This window comes from Desmodus rotundus, chromosome 1, assembly GCF_022682495.2.
Source record: "Desmodus rotundus isolate HL8 chromosome 1, HLdesRot8A.1, whole genome shotgun sequence".
Classification (NCBI taxonomy): domain Eukaryota; kingdom Metazoa; phylum Chordata; class Mammalia; order Chiroptera; family Phyllostomidae; genus Desmodus; species Desmodus rotundus.
Genome location: NC_071387.1, coordinates 134,240,162 through 134,260,667, shown reverse-complemented (window position 1 = coordinate 134,260,667; position 20,506 = coordinate 134,240,162). Strand labels below are relative to the sequence as shown.

The following is a 20,506-nucleotide window of genomic DNA, read 5'->3' as shown; positions in this document are numbered from 1 at the left end:
GACATATGTTGCACTCTTTGGAGGTGATGACATACATAGGACCATCAAAGAAATCTGCCAAGGTTGCAGAATAAAAAAATAGGAAATCTGCTACGTTTATTCATGCAGAAATTTTACTCACTACATACCTTCGAACTCTTTAATCCACAGGGCTTAATGCGCCAAACATCTTATATTCATTTTACCCAAATAATCATGAGTCTTCAACTTCCTACTGTAGTTCTCAGCTGAACATCATTCCACAATGAATTTAGTTACAATAGCAGCTAATATGCTTTGTTGACTATCAGAGCAACAAGCCACTGGCTTGAGTTTTAGGCTTCAATTTTCAAGACACCTCTGCTGAATTCTGAAGGTCAAATGCAAATAAAAACAAAAATCAACCAACTCAAAATACTTGTTTTCTTGGAAATAGGAGGGAAGGGAGGATAAGAAGAAGAAATGCAGTTTAGAAATAAAAGTTCTAATTCTATTTTGAGTTACATAAACTAGTAGAAAATATTATTTTGAATATTTGTGAGTGAATGAGAAAGCTCCGTAAGGGCCACTCACACTTTGGCCACTTCAGCATGTATTTCATTGGTTAATTCAGTTATCCCCTCTGATGGTCTTACATTTTCCCACTTTCTTTACAAACCACTTCTTAAAAACTTAACACTGCATCTTATCTCAATAAAACTGGAAAGAAAAATGAAAAGAATAAAAAACACTAAACACTGCAATTTTTAAGTATGTACAGGATTTTAATTCCTTAGGTGTCTCAATCATTTGCCTGAACTACATACACACTGTGAAGCTGATTGGGTGACCTAGGGGATGAGGCAAAGGAGCAGGTGCTTTAGGAAACAGTTTAAACAGGGGTGTACAATGTTTTTGCCTCCAGGTCAAACTCTGACTCTCCTGACTCCCTGAAAAATACAAATGCCCAGCATTTTGAAGCACATCCAGGAATGTATCCCAGAGAATGTCAGAGGGTATAGACACTACGATACACAAAGAACACTTGAAAGTACACGAATTATTTAATCTAGAACTTGAGAAAATACATGAAAGTGGTTTGTATTAGTATGTTTTCATATGCAAGTGAGAAATACCAGTTCAAACTGGTTAAAGGAAAAATCAGATGGGTTGGCTCAGGAGCTCAAACTCTGCCATCAGAACTTAGTCTTTCTTCCTCCATCTCTTCATTCTACTTTTCTCATGTCAGCTTTCTCATGCTAGCTTTCTCATGCTGACGTTTCCCTTTCCTTGGGCAGCACCACACTTAGCTCCTATCTCATCACCCCTCACCCCACCCAGCATCCCTAGTGAAAAAGGAGAATCTAGGCTTCCAATATTCCCAACAAAATTCCTGGACTGATCTTGCTCTAAAGGGCTTGGCTTTGGTCAAAGTCCCACCCTCAGCCTTGGGGAAGACACGGTCGAAGGAGAGGTAGTTCTTTAAGGAAAACCTCTGTGCTATTCCCATAAGGAGGGGAAGGAAGCAAACAAATGACCAGCAGGCAAGAACAACAAATGTCCTACATGGCCTTCAAGTTACGTGGTAGGCTGTCATGTAGTTAAGGGGATAAGCTTCTACGAGGCCCCAGAAATTGGAAGGAGACCACTTGCATGAAGCTTACAGGAAAGCAGATTTCAGCTCACTCCCCAAAAGGACCTTTCCACAGTCAGAACCATTAGCAGTTGAGATAGGCTGACTCCAGATGTGCCAAGTGCCAGTCCACCCACGAGTGCAGGCACAGGCCAGATGGGCGTCTGTCAGTAGTGCTGATCAGGGAATTCCTGCATTAGGCAGAGCTTTGCCTGCATGACCTATAAGTTCTACAATTCTATTATCCTTGTTAATTTCCACAATTCAATTTGCAGTACAGGATAAACAAACCAACCTAATTTGATCTGGAAATTCTGCAGGCTATCACAGGTCATTTAATCTAAAACATATGGCTATAGCCATTACTATGTTTTCTGAAGTCATCGAACAGACGTGGTCCTTAACAAGGTCTCCATGTTGTTAGTTTCGCTTATGGCTTTTTCCAGCCTCCTGCTTATTACACAATTGCCTTTCATTCTTAAGACTGGGGTAGAGAGAAGCATGAAAGAGTTTTCTTCTTTGTGCCTTTTTCCTCTTAAACCTTACCATGGGTGAATCCCAATTAAAATTACATTGCTTACATCTTTATCTTGGCATTTGGCTTTTACTTTGCAGGTTTAAGAATCTATGAGAGATGGGAGCAGGGGCCATGCATCTAGATAAAGTTTATTAAGACAAATTTTCAAAGAAGAATGAGTGAGATTTTTTACTTTAATAAAAATTAATTTATAAAGTAAATTTAATATACTGCAATGTTGCAGAATTAAGGTACCAAACCACCTGAGCCATACTCATGAAGGAATAAACACATTTGTATTAAATACTATTTGCTCCTTCACAACTGGAAGCATCCCTCAAATCAAATTTTGTTTGCCAGGGTCTGTCCATTCTTAATAACGGTTTATGTTTCTTATCTTTTCCAGTGAATGTGGTGTCAATGTTACAGGAATTTTGGGAAAGCAAGCAGCAACAGAGGGCTGCATTCCCAAGTGAAGGTGTGGTGGTGTATGAGTCCCTTCCATCTCCTGGGCCCCCCTTTGTGAGTTATGTGACCCTTCCAGGGGGAAGCTGTTTTGGCAACTTTCAGGTAAGAAGCAACCATAAACTGGTTAATGAAAGTTAATTGGGTTAAAATAGAGTAAACCCTTTTCTAAAATGGTAATATTACAGGTTTTTTTGTTTGCAGTGAAAAAAGTTGTGTCAAATTCCATTATATCTACAGGAAAATTGGTCAGATGTTTCCATTTTTAAAAATAAAGGTATTGTATTTTTATTGGGGTATCCTCTGATAATTCTTTATGGAAAGTGAATTTTATAGCATTTTATTGGCCTGGTAGTTGCTGCCTTTTCTCTCAAAATATTTTGGAATATACCTGAAATAACAAAGGAATTTTGGCAAAGTCCTTCTACTGTGGCCCTTCCAGCCAGAGAAACTTCCCACCGCCATGAATTCTGTGATCAAGGACTGATCAGTGTAATGCACACCAAAGCTTGACCAACAACAAAGGTTACGATTTACAGGGCTGGGTGCAGGCACTTGTGCTAAGCCCAAGTTCTACTTGCGAGTAACTGTTTACCCTTGGGAAATCGATTTAACTTCTTGATCTCCTCGACTGTGAGATGAGTAATAACACCCACAGGGTTGGTCAGGAGTCATGAGAGCCCTGGCTGGTGTGGCTCAGTGAATTGAATGCCAGCCTGTGGACCAAAGGGTCCCTGATTCAAATCCCATTCAGGGCACATGCCTGGGTTGCAGGCCAGGTTCCCCAGTAGGGGGCACTTGAGAGGCAACCACACATTGATGTTTCTCTCCCTCTCTTTCTCCCTCCCTTCCCTTCTCTCTAAAAATAAATAAATAAAATCTTTAAAAAAAAAAAAGAAGTCTTGAGATATACATGCAATGTGTTTACTTGGTACATAGGTATTCCAACTGTTGTCTGATAATTATTATGAAGACTTCCAGTTGGTTAAGTATTATGTTTATGATGGGTGATGATTCATTTCTGTTGTACTTCTACTCACACAAAAACAGTGGCCTCCATTAACCATCAACATCTGGTTATCCAGTTGAACAAATACTCATTGAGTGAATAGGAAGTATCAAGCATTGGGCCAAGCGATGGGTATGTAATTCATACCTTTAGGAAATGAATGCACAAAAATATTATAGTAATTACATATAATTATATTTAAGGGTCACTGAAAGCATAAAGGAAGGAATTTCTTAGTTTACCAGTCACCTGTATAAGTGTCTTTTCAGTACAGTAAACCATCTCTCAGTTTTCAACAACTGGCAAAAATGCCTTATTTACAGTTTATAGACAATGTGAAACTCATAAGCATTCAAGTTTCCCTCCTAGCTTTGACAACTAGGAAGCCCAGAGTCAAATTTTCAGTGTATCTCTTTGTAGTGTAAGCCTACAGAACTTGATGTCATGTAATACTGGATTGGTTAAAAAGTCTGCATGGTTTTTTTCTGTAAAATAAAAGACACAATAACTTTATTGATTTGGATATTTTGAGTATATTGGCTATCTCCTGTGTGGTATTAATGTCTCAATTAATGTCTTGATTTGATCGCTATCAATTTCTATTGGTCTACCTGGCCATGGAGAATCATCCAGCAAGAAATCTACAGCGCAAAACTTCACAAATCACTATTGACTCACTCGATCGGTTCCAGCACCTTCTCCATACACTGCACACATCTTTTTGGTGTGTTTCACTTGCATTTTGACCTTTCTTGAAATAATAAAGCATAATGTTGTGTATATTCTTCCATCTTCAATATTAAAATAGCTATACAAAAACTCACCAATTTTGATGTTTTTTAAATGCACATTTATATGACAACTATCATAACACAATCTAACAAAATTATTTCAAATAAAGTTAAAGACAGCTAAGAGCTACTAGAACCATGTTACAGAAAAGACCAAATGCATTTTTTGGCCAACCCAGTATTTATATTTCTACCTTCAGTCTCCCTTTTAACTTAGTATGTCTCACTCATTTATGTTATCCTATTACCATTGTACCTGTTTTATGTTACTTAAATATTTTGTGAAGTGAGCAGAGGATATAGTTTAATAAATGGACCCACAGACCTAGGTCTGCCTAGGGGAAGTCAAAGAAGGATTTACAAGGTGACATGTGCAGTTGAGGGTGTCTTTGCCAGTCGGTAGAGGAGTATGACATTCTCAGCATAGAGGACAGTGTGTGCACAGGCATGGAGAAGAGAAAACTCCAAGCACTTGCAGAATTTTGGGAGCCTACGTGTGTGTGACAGGGGAGTAGTGGGAGATGATGGTCAAGCACCCACATCAAAACACAGGGATCTTCATGCTTTGCAAAGGACAGCAGGTTTTAATCTATATAAAATCGGCACCCCCGAGGATTCTGAGGAGGAGAGTGATACATTCAAATGCATTTCAGAAAGATTACTCTGGCAGAAGTGTGAGGTAATTTTAAGGATAATTTAAAAACTGTTTTTCAAAACTTCTGCCCCAGCAGTCAGCACAGTCCTGCCTTCTTCTGCACTGAGCAATGGTCACCAATGGACCTTGACCTCTGAGTAATGAAAGGGAATTGCCTGATGAGGATGATTTGAAAGTGGGTGTAGAAGCCTCAGAACAGAGCCTGATATAACCCCAGACACTTAGATAAGAATGATCGGCAGGGGAGGGGGAAGACAGGCAGCACTGAGGAAGGGAAAACCTAATCCACATGAAGCTGCCCACTCACACAGAGCTCCCGTCAGACTTCCTCTCTCAGGGGAGGCCTCCTAGGGAAACAGACCTGCTCAGCCACAGAGTCTTGACAGCCACCTAAACAAATGTATTTCTTTGTCTATGAATGTCTATGAATGTCTTGGGCTAAAGATTGCCAAACATTTCAGGAAACCCAAAAGCAAAGGAGAAAAGTTCAAGGCAAGCAAACACGAGGATAGAAATAATTCAAGTAGCAAAACTCATGACAGTATTACAATGAGAATCCTCAAAAAATTGTGGGAGGATATTTATCACTCAAATATCTATGATATCAGGAGTAAGCAAGGAACAGGAAATTTAAAACATGATTTCCAAATTAGAAAAATAAATAGATAGATAGATAGATAAGCAGTAAATAGATAGGTAGACATAGGTCACAGCCAAATTAGTAAGGGTTGTAACATAGGTCACACCCTGACTGGTGGGACTCAATTGTTTGAGCATCCATTGTCCTACAAAGCAAAAGGTTGCCAGTTCGATTCCCAGTCAGGGCACATGCTTGGCTTGCAGGTCTATTCCCGGTCTGGGGACATGCAAGATGCAGCCAATCAGTGTTTCTTTCTCATGTTACTGTTTCTCTCCTTCTCTTTCTCCCTGCCTTCCCCTCTCTCTAAACATAAATAAATAAACAGAATCCTTTTTAAAAAATTGTAAAGGATAACAAAGTAAAAAAATAAATACTAAAGTAAGTGTTCTATCACTTAACACAAGACAAAGATGGAAAACAATAGCACAGAAGACATGCAGGTAAATCTTGGAAAGAAACACTAATTCAATAACAGTTCTAGAAAGAGACAAAGGAAATAAATAATGGAAGTAATTGTCCTTGAGTTAAAGAAAAGCACAAATTTTTATATTGAAATGGCCCACCAAATTCCCAGCAGGACCATGACAAGAGAATCACTGAGCAGCGTGGCTGTGTAGGACGTAGGGACGGCACTCCGTCTAAAAGCTGGGTCACAGGCCTTTTTTTGATCCAGCATTTGTACATTGATCTCAGTGTTTGTTTTTTAACATCCATTTCATGTATACCTATATGTGGGGTAGCTTTGGGGGAGTCGATCAAGTAGGGCAAAAACTGAGAACCAGGTCATCAAAACCAAAAACTACTTATTTGAAAAGATAAATAAGGGAGACAAATCTTTTGGCGTTTCTGTGGAAGAATAAAACTGACAAATATACTACTGTAAGCATGAGAAAGAGGATGCAGTTATAGGAACGTGATATTGGAATACTGCATTAATGATTATAATCATTTTTTTAACATGAAAACTTAGATATTAATTATTTCCTGGGAGTGCTCTCTGTATTGTCTTTGAAACTCTTCTGTAAGTCAAAATGTACCATATTTTGCCCTATATATGGTGCAACCAAGTTTTTTGCCCAACTTTCAGGAAAAAACTCTTCTGTTTTAATTTTTTAATTCAATTTTTTAGTTTATATTTAGAAATGAAACCAATTATCATATTCCAGGGTATTATTTTACGTACGGATATTGTTATTGCTTATACTTTTAATACATAAGCATAAGAATTATAAACATTTATATAGATACAGAATTAGTACTACCCATGTATAATGTACATCCTTATTTTTCCGTCAAAAATTTGGGCAAAAACGTGCACGTTATCCATGGCAAATACGGGTATTTCAAAATAAAAAGGGGTTTTTTTTAAAGGCCTAAAGGGCTCCCTATTACCTTCTTATTATGGTCTAAATTTCTTATTCTGTCAATAAAGACACTACAATTGGCCCTAACATGTCCTTCCAGCTTTATCTCCCCAAATTTCTCTTCTGACACTCAGTGATTCATCCTAACTTCCTCATTCTTTCCTTGACCTCTCCTAGCCACTCACACACGCAGCACACTGTAACCTCCTCAGGAAGCGCTGCTGCCAACTTCTCTTCAATCTAAACCTTGCCCATCTCCCATCACTCCGCTCGGAGGTCACACTCTCCATGAATCTCCCTGAATTTGCCTGCTAGATTTCTCAACTTCTGATTTCCCCAAGCAGTTATCTCAGTTTCTCTTGCAATATTTTTGGGTTTTTTTCCTTTTACCTTATGCTACAGCTACTTGTGTGCATGTTCTGTCTCTGTTATGAAATGTAAGTGCCTCAGGAACAGGGTCTGTATTCTTATATTGCTGTGACTCTAAGCACTGTACTTTGTATGTAGAAAGTGCCGAATAGATTTTGTTGAGTGACTTGCTAAGTGAATGAATGACAAATCCCAAGAATCAATGAGATTTATATTTGTCCATTTTTGTGTATAATCATTATTGATTGATATATAAAATAGCATACACTATTATATGCAGTATAATATATGACATAATATATAATATATGACAGTATATATGTGACTCTGCAAGACAGTGGGCTGAGAAGAAAAAGTCAGTTACACTAAAGTCAGCTCATCTTATTATGTTCACATCTGTGGCTAAAGTTTTGGAAGTGGATTAATTTGGAAGCACTGATTTTAAAAACCTTCTAATTCTCTCTCTGTTTAATTTATACATTAGTAACTTTCCCTCCACTCTATACCCATGGCCATGAATAACCAAGATTTGGCCATACTTCTACCCAAGTATGCATTAAATTTGTTCATATGTAAAAAGCACACATTATAATCTATCTAGAATATAATGCATTTGACAGATCAGTGAATGGTTCTACAGGGTATGAGTCTAAGAAATTATAATATTTTTGTTTTTGCTACGTTGAGAATTGTGAATTTCCCAATTGTCTCATAAATTTCTACTCCAAATGAGAGGACTTCCCTTAGGGAGTACATTGGTCATCCTCTTTGTAGTCTTTAAAAAATAGAAAACAAAATGAAAAAACAACTTTTCAGCATGAAGGCGTCTTGGTGATCTGTCTGATCATCTCAGGGTCTCCTTTTCCTTATGTTTAAATCATCATATTTTAAGGTTCTCAGGAGGATTGTTAACCTCCTTGCTTTAAAAGATCCAGAATTTCCTGAATCAAATATGTTTTGAAAATGTGTTTGAGTGATTGGCTGCCAAATCTGGCTCCTTAACCTGTTTGGCCCTCCAAAATATGATTTGAGAAAAGAAAACCAGGAAGGAAAAAAAAAAGAAAGAAAATTTCCCCTAAAGCAATGTCCTTGCACTTTTTTTTGTCAGTTCAGAAACCACCTTAAATGCTATTTTCACCATATAACATTTCACCACGTTTTTGCCAGCAGTTGGCCTGTGAGAGCCTACATGTTCATTCCTGCAATGCCTTTCACGTAGTCAAATGTCACCCCTGTGCCCTGCAAATCATTTCGCGATGGATTATTAATGCCAAGACCATGTGCTGAGACATGGAGAAACCATTATGCCAGCAGTAGCCTTCTCACTGAGCTGTGGACGTCACCTCCAATGGTGCCAAGTAATTGAAAATACTTGACGTGTAGTATGGGACTGGATTGCAGGATTAATCCCTCTAGTTTCATGAAAGCTGTAAGAGATTATGTTCATTCATTCTTTTAAAAAGTGGCATTCAAACTGTGCTTTGGTTTTCTGATTAATCAAGGGAAAGCAGTCAAAAGGCTCTGATGGACACGAACCTCTGATTTCAGGCAAAGAAACCTCCTACTGAAGTAAATAGGAAGCTGTGTCCAAGAAGACTAATTAAAGAATTTTAAGTTAGGCCTGACACCACAACCCCCCAAAATACAGAGAGCGGGAGGGAAAGAAAGCAGCCATAAGCCTGTCTTTACCCACTCCTCATAAACTACTATAGTGCAGGAAAAGAGAAGTGAAAATATGATTCATTTTTAATTTCTAAATAATGAATAAAATGATCTGTTGATACAAAATTATGTTTTTGGAAAGTTATATTGAAATACATTGACACAGTGTCTTTTATAAGAAGAAACCATCTTCTAATATTACAGGCATTAAGTAGGAATTCATGCATTTTGGATTATTTTTTATGCCATTTTCGCCTGGGCAGTTAATCCTTCCTTAGCCACATATCATGACCCTGAAAACTGGCAGCAATTTCCATTTTTTACAAGAAGAGCTCCACAAGGGCCATCAGACCCACCTCTGGCTCCCCTCTTGATAAACTCAGAAGGAAGACTGCTCATTGTTTCAGCAGCTGTGTTTGTCTCCAAATCCAAAAAGGGAACTTAATTGAGTGTTTTATCTTACTTTACATTTGATTAAAAGGCTTGTGATTCAAGTTTTATTTTCAAGCCAGTGACATGGTCTTCCATATAGTCTGCTAGAGTGATTTGGATTAATGAATTTTATTCTTACTTGGAATAAAAAGCAGAAATTCCTTTGGGTACAGTACTAGACTATGCAATTATTTATGTGCATGAGTTATGGTTGAATGAAGAATGTATCCCCTGGCTGAAACACTGATGTGCTAGCTCAATTTATTTGAAGTGTAGGACATACTCATTGGGGTATCATATCTCCTTCACACGCATTTTGTTGTTGTTAAAATGGTTTCACAATAATAAATACAGGTGTCAAACACTGGGGCCAGGTACTTAGGCTGTTTGTACAGTGCCAGGCACCACACGAAGCTGAGATGTGGAGTGTTTCATAGGCAAGCTGGCGGTTGACTTTTCTGCGGGACTTGCATAGCAGGACCACACAGTTGGGAGACGGGACATGGAACACTCGCAGCAGCTGAGGTCCTTGCAAAGCTCTGTTTCTAAAGGGCCTTGAATTTTTGTGCCACTTGGTTTACAAACCAAAGGCTTTGCCTACAAAGGTACCTAGAAAAACTATTTTTTGAAGACAAATACTGGCTAAAAGAAAGACGGGGTGTTTAATTTTGTTTTGTTTTAGTTAACACACTAAGCTCACTTCACCTATCTTATCAGCTATAAAACACATATTTCCTACTTCCATGTATTGAATGATTCTTCTCAAAGTCCAGAGAATAAAAGTATATTTAAATCACAACAAGCTGAATTTATAAAATTAAGTTTTTCCCAGGTGACGACTTAATGGAATTGTAATGCTCCCTTTTTACCGATTATTAAATAAAGCCTAGTCTTCACATTCCATGCCTCAGACAGGGAGTTAGTTTCTGCCAGAGAATTGAGACCGTTGCCCCTCACTAATGCTGGTTTGGTGTCTAGTGTTGCTATTTGCAGCCAGCCGTGGCCCCTTTTGTCTCTGTCTCTAGAGTTGTATACTTGACTCAGACGCACAGCGCGCTATGCAATGTAACGTAATTTCTGAAGGAGGTATTTCTTGGTAGAAATCTCCACAGAAAAGCATTCTGTTTTGTAACTAATGAGACGCAAAGATAGGAAGATTAGTTATAACCCCTTTCCACTGAAAGTCACACATCAGTTGGTGATCAAACCGCAATGCCTTGCCCGTGAAACTGGGAGCGCCCGCTGTTTTACTGAGACCACACACCGGTTCCCCGGCGCCTCAACCTTACCAAACAAAATGAATAAAGGTTCTTGGCCTGCAAATAGAAGAGCAGAGTGTAGTGAAAGAAACACTTGGGAAAGGCCCCCGTGGTAAGTAAAGGCTTGGGTGTTACTCCACAGGAGTCTCCCAGCCCCTAGCTGATAAGCTTCAGGAAGATGCTCACCGTCTCAGGAGTTGCTGAGTGAAGAAGAAAGGCTAACTCCATCTTTCCCCAACCCCCCTTCATCCCGCTCACGTGCAATCAGAGCCAAGTCCCTTTACATCAAAGCAACTATAAAAATAAACCAAAACTTTGAGCCCTGATCAATTCCTCTTGTCTTCACCTTACCTTGAAAAAAGAAAAGGAAGAAGAGAAAAAAGGGAAAAGAAAAAACCTCAAGGAGCAAAACACAACATGGTTTTGTAATAGTTACCAGGGACCTTGGTCTAGGTATGTGCGTAGAATAGCATTTGCGGCAGAGGTAAATGAGGAGGAGGCCAGGTGGTTTATATTATAAAAATAACATTCTGACCCACCATGTGCATGAAACGTTTCTTTCACTTGACAGGAACTGGTGAGTTTTCTCTGAAAATTGGACTCCCAGACCATTCCCTTCCCCCATACCTAGCCAAGACCCCCATTCCCAGCACACACAGAGCTCCAAATTGTTCCCAACATATTTGCAGCCAGCCTGACCTATGGAGAGAGAGACATGGTATTAACTTGGGTGACTGGGTTTCAACCGTTGCCCTTTTTCACATCACCATCTGGAAGGGGAAAAAATGTTAATGTATCCACAATTAGATAAATTGGAACACATGTAAATGTTCATGCTTAAACCAGGGCAGTCAAGGTCTTAAAGAACTGAAAGGGGGACAATTAGCAGCAGGGCCTGGTTTCGTGGCATTCTTTGTGCTGATGGCTTGCTGTCAGGATGAAACCGAGGTGTTGGTGACACTGACCAGAGCTGGCAGGCCATACACACAAATTCTGCAAGTCAAGTCACTTGCTGAGATTTGGACTCCAAGTCACAAAGGCAAAATGTTCACAACCACCTGAATGAAGACTTGACAGCCTACAGGAGTTGGGCAAGGTTCTCACAGAGTCAATTTATTTGGTTTCGCCACCTGAAAAGTCCCAGCTCAGGAAATCCCATTGAGCACCACGTGCTATGGAGCTCAGTGAATGTTGCCTACATAGCTGTGACCTGTCCTTGAACCCAGGAAGGACATCTCAGCTTTGAGTTCCCATGTAGATACAATCTGTCACATTTGCTATTACTTTACGATTCTTACTCAAAAACCTCACTCGTATAGACCATTTTTCAACTCCTTGGTGGTGCCCTTGGTAGGCACTGAGTAAAGTGTGCCTAACTTGGGTTTATACATCTTGAACCTGTAGGCCTATTTTTTTCTTGATGTCTTTGAAATACAAGTAAGAATAGTTCTGAGAAGTCTGTTGTAGGTTTAAAATGGAGAGACATTATTGTATCGATGTCTTTTCACATGCTTTCCTAAAGAAAGCCCTGGAGTTGGGATGTATCTACGGTAAAATCTTGGGGTCCAGAAACAGCTACTCCACATGTGTATCCTACCTACTTTCTAACACAATGCATAGGAAAAAATATTAATCAAATAAGAGCCACCAGGAAAGTAATTGTTCAGAGTAGAAATTGTGTCGGCCTGGCTATAAGGTTTTCCAATGAACAGTAACACACTTACCAATACAGTATTTAAGAAACAATTAACAATAAAACTAGTTTCTTATTAGGCATTTCTATTTTTATGACATGTACATGACTACTGAAATTTTATTTCAATTAACTTAAGAACTCCTATACATATTAAAAAATTGACTAGCCACTATTCTATTTTGGGACAGGCTACTGGCCATAAAATTAATCTTGGTTAATTAATTTTTTGTTGCCTAGTGTGACCCTTTGGAAAATTATCATTGAAGAAATAAAAACTGCTGAGCAAAAGAAGAAAATTGAGACCTCCCTTCATTAAATCAACAGTGTTTATATACTTCCTAAGGACCCAGTTTTAGAACTGTCCTAAAGGATTTTTTCAGCTTGAACACTGATTTCCTTGAGGAATTTCCTTGTGAGAAATTAGCATTTGGGCGTTAGCAGAAGTGGATTTACCATTGTGATACGGTGATCTATAATAAGAAATTTTTATGCTTGGTCTTTAGCCTGGTTCCTGGCACAGAGCTCCTAAATCCTTGGAATTTCCCAAGTGATAAAAGTGATAAAGATATCTTTTGTTATTGATAACAAAACCCCTTTCTACTGCACTTGAGTTTATGTCAGTGAGTGACGTTTGGAAAGCCCCTGAAGATGAGGACTGGCGGCTAGGGCAACCAGCCCTGTGACTTAGAGGATTGGAACTTTTGGCCCCACCCTCTGACCTCCTAGGAGAGGAAAGGGGCTGATGATTGACTTAATCACCAGTGGCCAAGGACTTTATCATTCATGCCTACATCATGAAGCCTCCATAAATATCCGAAATGGTGGGATTCGCAGAGCTTCTAGGCTGGTGTATATCTGTAGTACTGGGAGGGCGGTGTGTCTAGAGAGGGCAGGGAATCTCTGAGCCCCTTCCTGCATGCCTTGCCCTGGGAGTTCTTCCTCTGGAGGTACCTGTTTTAGTAAATCTGTGATCTAGTAAGTGAACTGTTCTCCTGAGTTCTATGAGCCACTCCAGCAATGGCTGGAGGAATGGGTCATGAGAGCCTCTCATTTATAGCTGGTTGCTCGGAAACACTAGTAACAACCTGGACTTGCAACTGGTGTCTGACGTGGGGGCAGTATTGCAGGACAAAGCCATTGGTCAGTGGTAGTTGACACTACCTGCAAGCAGATCGTGTCAAAATTGAGTTGATTTATAGGATATCCAGTCAAAGAAGAAGTGGGTTTCCCCCAACATGTGGTGACCATAGTATTGAAATGCAGAGTGTTATAGCGTAATAGAGAAGAGAGCTTTCCTTTCCAACCTTGAAGCCAATGGAGCTCCTGCATCGCCTCCTCCCAAATAACAGTGTCAATTTTTTATCTGTAATTTCATATTATTTTTTTAAACAAAGTCCCCCAAGTTGTGTAAACTTCAGATCCCATAAAACCTGGTTCGATCCCTGCCAAAATAGATGTGAGACACTCAGTGAAGCTAGAGCAACATTCCTCTAAGAATAGTCCTGGGTCTACCTGCCTCAAAATCACCTGTTAAGCTTGTTAAAGTGCAGGACACCCCCCCCCCCAATCCACCTGAAGAGACTCTGATTCAGTACATCAGATTGGGGCCTGGCAATGTGCGTGTTTAACAACCTCCACAGGTGATCCTGCTATGCACACTACAGTTTTTGACCTATTGTTTCAGAACCCTGGCCTAGGCTTAGCAGTGATCTTCACAGTGTACCCTGCGGGCTCCCAGTAGCTTGTTGGTGATCTAACTAAAATACACACAAAATAAAATACAAGACCAGAATGAGCATGAGCTGGTCTTGGGAGAATTTTTTATCAAGTGGATCTTGGGAAGTTTAATTTAAATAGCATTTGATTTTGAATTTATCTTTTTTTTTAAATATATTTATTGATTATGCTATTATAGTTGTCCCATTTCCCCCCCACCCCACTCCATCCTGCCCACCCCCCTCCCTCCCACATTCCCCCCCTATAGTTCATGTCCATGGGTCATACTTATAAGTTCTTTGGCTTCTACATTTCCTACACTATTTTTACCCTCCCCCTGTCTATTTTCCACCTATCATCTATGCTACTTATTCTCTGTACCTTTACCCCCCTCTCCCCCTCCCACTCCCTTATTGACAACCCTCATGTTCTAGTTGTTTGCCTAGTTTGCTCTCATTTTTGTTTTATGTGTGGCAGTTAATAACTGTGAGTTTGCTGTCATTTTTACTGTTCCTATTTTTGATCTTCTTTTTCTTAGGTAACTCCCTTTAACATTTCATATAATAAGGGCTTGGTGATGATGAGCTTCTTTAACTTGACCTTATCTGAGAAGCACTTTATCTTCCCTTCCATTCTAAGTGATAGCTTTGCTGGATACAGTAATCTTGGATGTAGGTCCTTGCGTTTAATCTTGGGTAATGTAATTATGATGTGCCTTGGTGTGTTCCTCCTTGGGTCCAGCTTCTTTGGGACTCTCTGAGCTTCCTGGACTTCCTGGAAGTCTATTTCCTTTGCCAGATTAGGGAAGTTCTCCTTCATTATTTGTTCATCCTCTTCTCCTTCTGGCACCCCTATAATTTGGATGTTGGAACGTTTCAAGGTGTCCTGGAGGTTCCTAAGCCTCTCCTCATTTTTCCAAGTTCTTGTTTCTTCATTCTTTTCTGGTTGGATGTTTGTTTCTTCCTTCTGGTCCACACCATTGATTTGAGTCCCAGTTTCCTTCTCATCACTATTGGTTCCCTGTACATTTTCCTTTGTTTCTCTTAGCATAGGCTTCATTTTTTCATCTGTTTTTTGAATAGATTCAACCAAGTCTGTGAGCATATTGATAACCAGTGCTTTGAACTGTGCATCCGATAGGTTAGCTATCTCTTCGTCGCTTAGTTGTATTTTTTCTGGAGCTTTGAAGTGTTCTGTCATTTGGGCCATTTTTTTTTTCTTGGCGCCTCTGTTACTTTAAGGGGCGGAGCCTTAGGTGTTCACCGGGGCGGGGTTGCGCTGGTCTCTACGGCTGTGACGCTGTACGTGAGGGAGGGGCTGAGAGGGAGCAATGGCGGCCGCCTCACTCTCCTCCGGCTTTCAATCTTTCACTCCACTACCCACAATCAAACTGGGCCCCTCTGTTGCTGGTTCCCGAGTGGGTGGGCCTGTGCACACTCTAGGCCCCTGTGGGTCTCTCCAACGACCTCTCCTGTGAGGCTGGGAGTCTCTCCTGCTGCTGCCCCAACCCCCACGGGCGTTTTCAATCAGAGGTTTGAGGCTTTATTTCCCCGCGCTGGAGCCTTGGGTTACACCGTCTGCTTCGCTCCCCACCATTCGTCCGATTTATCTGTGGGCGAATGTGGTGCCGCGGGGTGCTACCCGCCGCTCTGCCTGCCCCGTTCTCCGCCACTCTGAGTCCAGCCCTCTGGGTTTATCTGTGCAAATGTGGGGTCGCAGGGTCTGCTAGTGCTCGGACCGCCTGCGCCATTTGTCCCACACTCCGCCAGTCTCAGTCCCGCCACAGCCACGCGAGTCCTCTCCACCCCGGTGCCCGTCTCCGCCCCTCCTACCAGTCTGGATGAATGTTTATTTTCTATTTCCTTGGTGTTGGTCCCCCTTGCTGTTCGATTCTCTGTCAGTTCTGGTTGTGCGAGGAGGCGCAGTGTGTCTACCTACGCCGCCATCTTGGTTCTCCATCTTTTTTTTTTTTAAGCAATCTTATTTCGTAAAGTCCCAAATTCTCATGACCTCACATTTAATCAAGGGGTCACTTCCAGACAGCACAAAAAAACTTCCTACAGAAGAAAACATTTGATCTTCTGGTCAAGTCATAGCCGGCCATTCTCTCTCCATTTTTCTTCTTTCTCAGTCTAGGTGAAGAAAAGCATCAAACGGGCATTAGGAGGAAAGAGGATGTGACAATTATCGTGAGCACATTTCCCTCCTCACTAAGCACAGTTTCTTCAAAATGAAAATGAGTTCTATGGGAACTCATAGGTGGGAAGAGATGTTCTTGGAGTCTTATGTCCAAGTGACCCACAGAATATCAAAGTTGGAGTCTTAGCTACAGTACTATACTGATTTTCAGAATGCTGTGAGGCTTTAGCCAAATTACATATCCTCTCTACTCCAAGGTGAATGACCATTTCAGTGACAAGCAGAAAATAGTGTAGTGTTTAATAATCTGTGGGCTCTCAAGTCAGATAGACCTGGAGCTGGATCTTGTTTTGGTCACTTTTTAAGTTGTATGACTTTGGGAAATGTAATTTCTGTTTCCTCAACTGCAAAATAAGGATGACAACAAAGCCAGCCTCGCTGTACTGTAGTAATAACTAAATGTGACAATAAACATGAAGTGCTTAACCCAGCAGCGAGGATTACTGTTACGGGGCTCTCCGTCTAGGGTGAGCTGCGAGAAGTCGTGCTTACCTGATCCGGGCAAAGCCTTTGTGTTTGTTGTCTATGGCTGGGTAACTAATTGTCTCAGAACTCAAATTGCCTCACCTAACTTCCAAGGCTCAGGAATCTGGAAGCAGCTTAGTGGGGTAGTTGTGGCTCAGGGTGTCCTGGAGTTGCAGCCATCTGAGGGAGGCCTTGATGGAGGCTGGAGGGTTGGCTTCCAATCTCCCTCCCGGGGCTCTTGACGGAAGACATTAGTGCCTTCCCACGTGTGCCTTGCTGTAGGCCTGCTCACACATGGAAGCTGACTTTTCCCCAAGCAAGTGATCCAAGAGAGAAGGCAAGTGTGATCAAGACACAAGCCACAAGCCACAGTGTCTTTTATAACCGAATATCAAAAGTGACACACTGTAACTTCTGCCGTGTTCTGCTGGCGACACAGATCAGCCCTGGTACAGTGTGAGAGGGGACGGCACAAGGAAAGGATGCTGGGAGGGCATCACTGGGGCTTTCTCAGAGGCTGGCTGCCGCTGCCTTCATGTCGTTTTCCTGAACAATGCCATAGACGCTCTTTTATTTATTTATTTATTTTTGCTTTAATTTTAGATTAGAGTCAGGAGGCTTTGGAGTAATTACGGTGGTTTATAATCTACCAGCAATGAAAGGCATCTGAGCATCAAGACAAATGTCTGAGTGGAGCCTGCCAGCCGCTTGCGAAGCGTGCCGTTCCACATGCCTAAGAAATCCACCGCGGACTTTGTAGAGTCTCGGCTATTAAATATTCCAGCTTGCACGTTCACAAAGTGCAAGGGACAGAAGCAGTCTCTTTATATTAAGTAAGAATGGTTAGCAGATATGGCACGGTTTACAAATCTGTATTTATGATTGAGGTCTGGCTGACAAACAGCAAGAATCAACCGTACAGTCTGGGAAGTCTAATTCTCGCAGGAAGTCGCTTTGAAATAACCCCATACTTCACTCACTCTCCAACTGATGTCTTTGACGACCGGTTTGGACACATCAATAAAACATTCTGTCACTTATTACATTTTATTTTCTTGCAGCATTTCCCACTGTTTGATGGTAACTCTAACAGTTCCTGTTCTCACTGCAGAAGCCACGCTCTGATTTAGATTGGCCAAGCAGATTGCTTTTGGCTAAATTTCTTTCCCGAGCACAGGTCCTTACGGTTTGAGAGGTCCCATTAAAGATCCCTCAAGAAAAATATGCAGCCTTCACTGGCTTGGATTTGTAGCTCCAAAATTTAAGAGAAAGCAGCTGGTTAACATTATAAACATTTTGAAGTACTTGTCTTTCAGAAATGCAAAGAACAATAGTAAGAAAAGCCCTTTGATGGCCCAGAATTTATTTTATGTACTTATTAATTGCTACACTTTCTCCCCCTTTTTAACCAAAGATTCTGTGCATTGCAACAATAAAGTAAGTAAAGACATGTGTCTGCTTTAAAATCTTGACATTGGGTAGGTCTCCGTAGTCCGTTTTCAAGCTCCGTTCCCTCATCCTGGCAGCACTTTGATCTCAGAAGCAGTGCCATTCGGTTAGAAGTGTATGTGGCGCCTTTGATCTGGTACTTAGCTGGTCTTATTTAAAATAGAGAGCTTCTTTTATCTACGTAGTGTTTACTAGGTCTCTCTCTGTGAAAGATGGTGCAAAATGCTATTATTTAGATAGAAAGTGTCTCAACAGTGCCCAGATCTGAATCGAATTCTCTAAATTCTAAAACCCCAATAGGTTTATTGTAGATTTTGTAAAGCAAATTCCTATTAAAATGAACCACTCCTATAGATGTTGAGTAATAGTTGCAAAAACTTTGTTGGCTTTCTAATGAGGAACGGATTTGCTAAAGACTAATAAATGTATCCTATACTCAGGCAAAAATGGTAATCTCAGAGTGTCTGAGCTTAATGTCCAATTATACACTGGAATTCACGTATTATTGTATTTTTTATATTACTGGGTTATGCATACTTTATAGGGTATATTTAAAAGGGCCTTTTTAAAAACAATAAATACATATCTTTAATTCTTCTTTCTAAGGATTGCTTGAGCACTTTAGCAGGTGCATTAGTGACTTGGGTTTGAATTCCTAGGCTGCATTTATTCATTCAGTGAACCACACTGCAGGTGCAGAGACACAAAGATGACTCAGTCACAGACCCTGCCACCCGGTTGCTCACAGCCCGGAGTCGGAGGGCAAAGCACTGGCAGACAGTTATGTGACAGTGTGGTGAATGCCCCTCATGGACAGTGGTCATCCCAGCTGGCCTTGGGAGTGACCAGGGAAAGCTTTCTAAAGAGGTGGCACCCGAGCTTCAGTGAAATAATGCCGACTCAGGACTCAATCTGCTATTATTTCCCAGCCAAGTCCATAATGCAGAGCCAGCCCCTCTGCCGAGGCACCACCCCCCACGCTTCACAGTTCAATGCAGGTGCCTACCCCTTGGAGAGGTCTGAACCTTGAATAGCTTTGCTTACTGCCAAAAGCTACCCCAAAGCCTTCTTGCTTGTCACTCCACACCAAGGAAAAAAGGCCCTAAACTGTTTTTCGCCTACATTTTAGATCTGTAGCTCAATTCTTTATTTCAAGGAGCTATTAGGAATTTCTTTGTGTTGTAAGTTAAAGTAGCTGGATTTTTTTTGGCAGGAAAGTGACTATTTGTTGTATTTTTTCCATTATTATTTATCCCCCATACCCTCTTCTGCCCCCACCTCTCGGCTGCAATCACTACATTATTGTCTGTGACCATGAGTTTTTTCTCCTTTTTTTCTCTTTTTTCATTGATTGTTCTGTTTTGTTAGGGTACTGACACATTTCTTTTCCTTGGTTTCATGTTCGTCTTGTCAGTCCTTCGTCTGCATACTAACAGTGCGTGTGTGCTTGCTAGCACTGACCCCGGGAAAGAGTCAGCACTCTGGAAGATGCTCCAGGACAACACAGGGCCCTTCCCAGGCCTGGAGGTTGGGGCAGGGGCAGGAAAAAGTAATCTGTAGTCAAGTGCCACATCTTTACAATAGTAGTCACAACTGTTCTAGGAAGGTCTTAGGGGGGAAATCAGAGGGGCCAGGGCCTCACCTCAGGAGACTCATACTGGGTTTGTGGGGATGGAGAGGAGAGGCTGGCCTCTGGATGACACAATACTGTGAGTTCGGAGTGTCCCTGGTTATTGTGAGATGGTCAGAGTTTGGCAGATGAGGTAGAGGCGGCGTGTGCTGAAAGTAAACTGTAGGGGTTTGGCTTTTCTCCCACTGGTGCTACCAAGTCACTGAGGCTGGGAAACTGCAAAATGAGGTAGGATCTTTGGTACTTCCCCTGTTTTCTCACACCAGTCACCAAGCACTACTGATTCTGAGAGTCATGCATTTTAGGTATCAGGAGAATGCAAAGTCAAAGAGGCTAGCCTCCCCATTTATCCAGTGAGGAAATACGCCCCAAAGTTCAGGCATCCCACACGTCACAGTCACTAAGTAGCAGGGCCAGGGGTGCCTGGCCCCCCTGTGGACCTGGACGTGGGCCTGGGCTTCTCTTCCTGGCGTTTCCCTCTAGGTGTCTTGGAGTAGGGTCTAGGACCCTGGACAGTTCACAGAAGCTGTGGGAGAACGGCCACCGTACTCTGGGGCTGTCCAGCAGGAGTGAGATCCAGGGACAGTGCTGTTCTCG

At 41.3% G+C, this 20,506-nt stretch overlaps 1 protein-coding gene across 1 annotated transcript in view; it reads left to right on the top strand.

The window, feature by feature from the left end:
• Nucleotides 1-20,506, top strand: part of LIX1 (limb and CNS expressed 1) — a 50,753-nt gene that overhangs the window by 14,794 nt on the left and 15,453 nt on the right. The window contains exon 2 of the mRNA XM_024563338.3: nt 2,515-2,678. Coding sequence (XP_024419106.1) covers nt 2,515-2,678 — 164 coding nt within the window. The remainder of the gene's footprint in view (nt 1-2,514; nt 2,679-20,506) is intronic.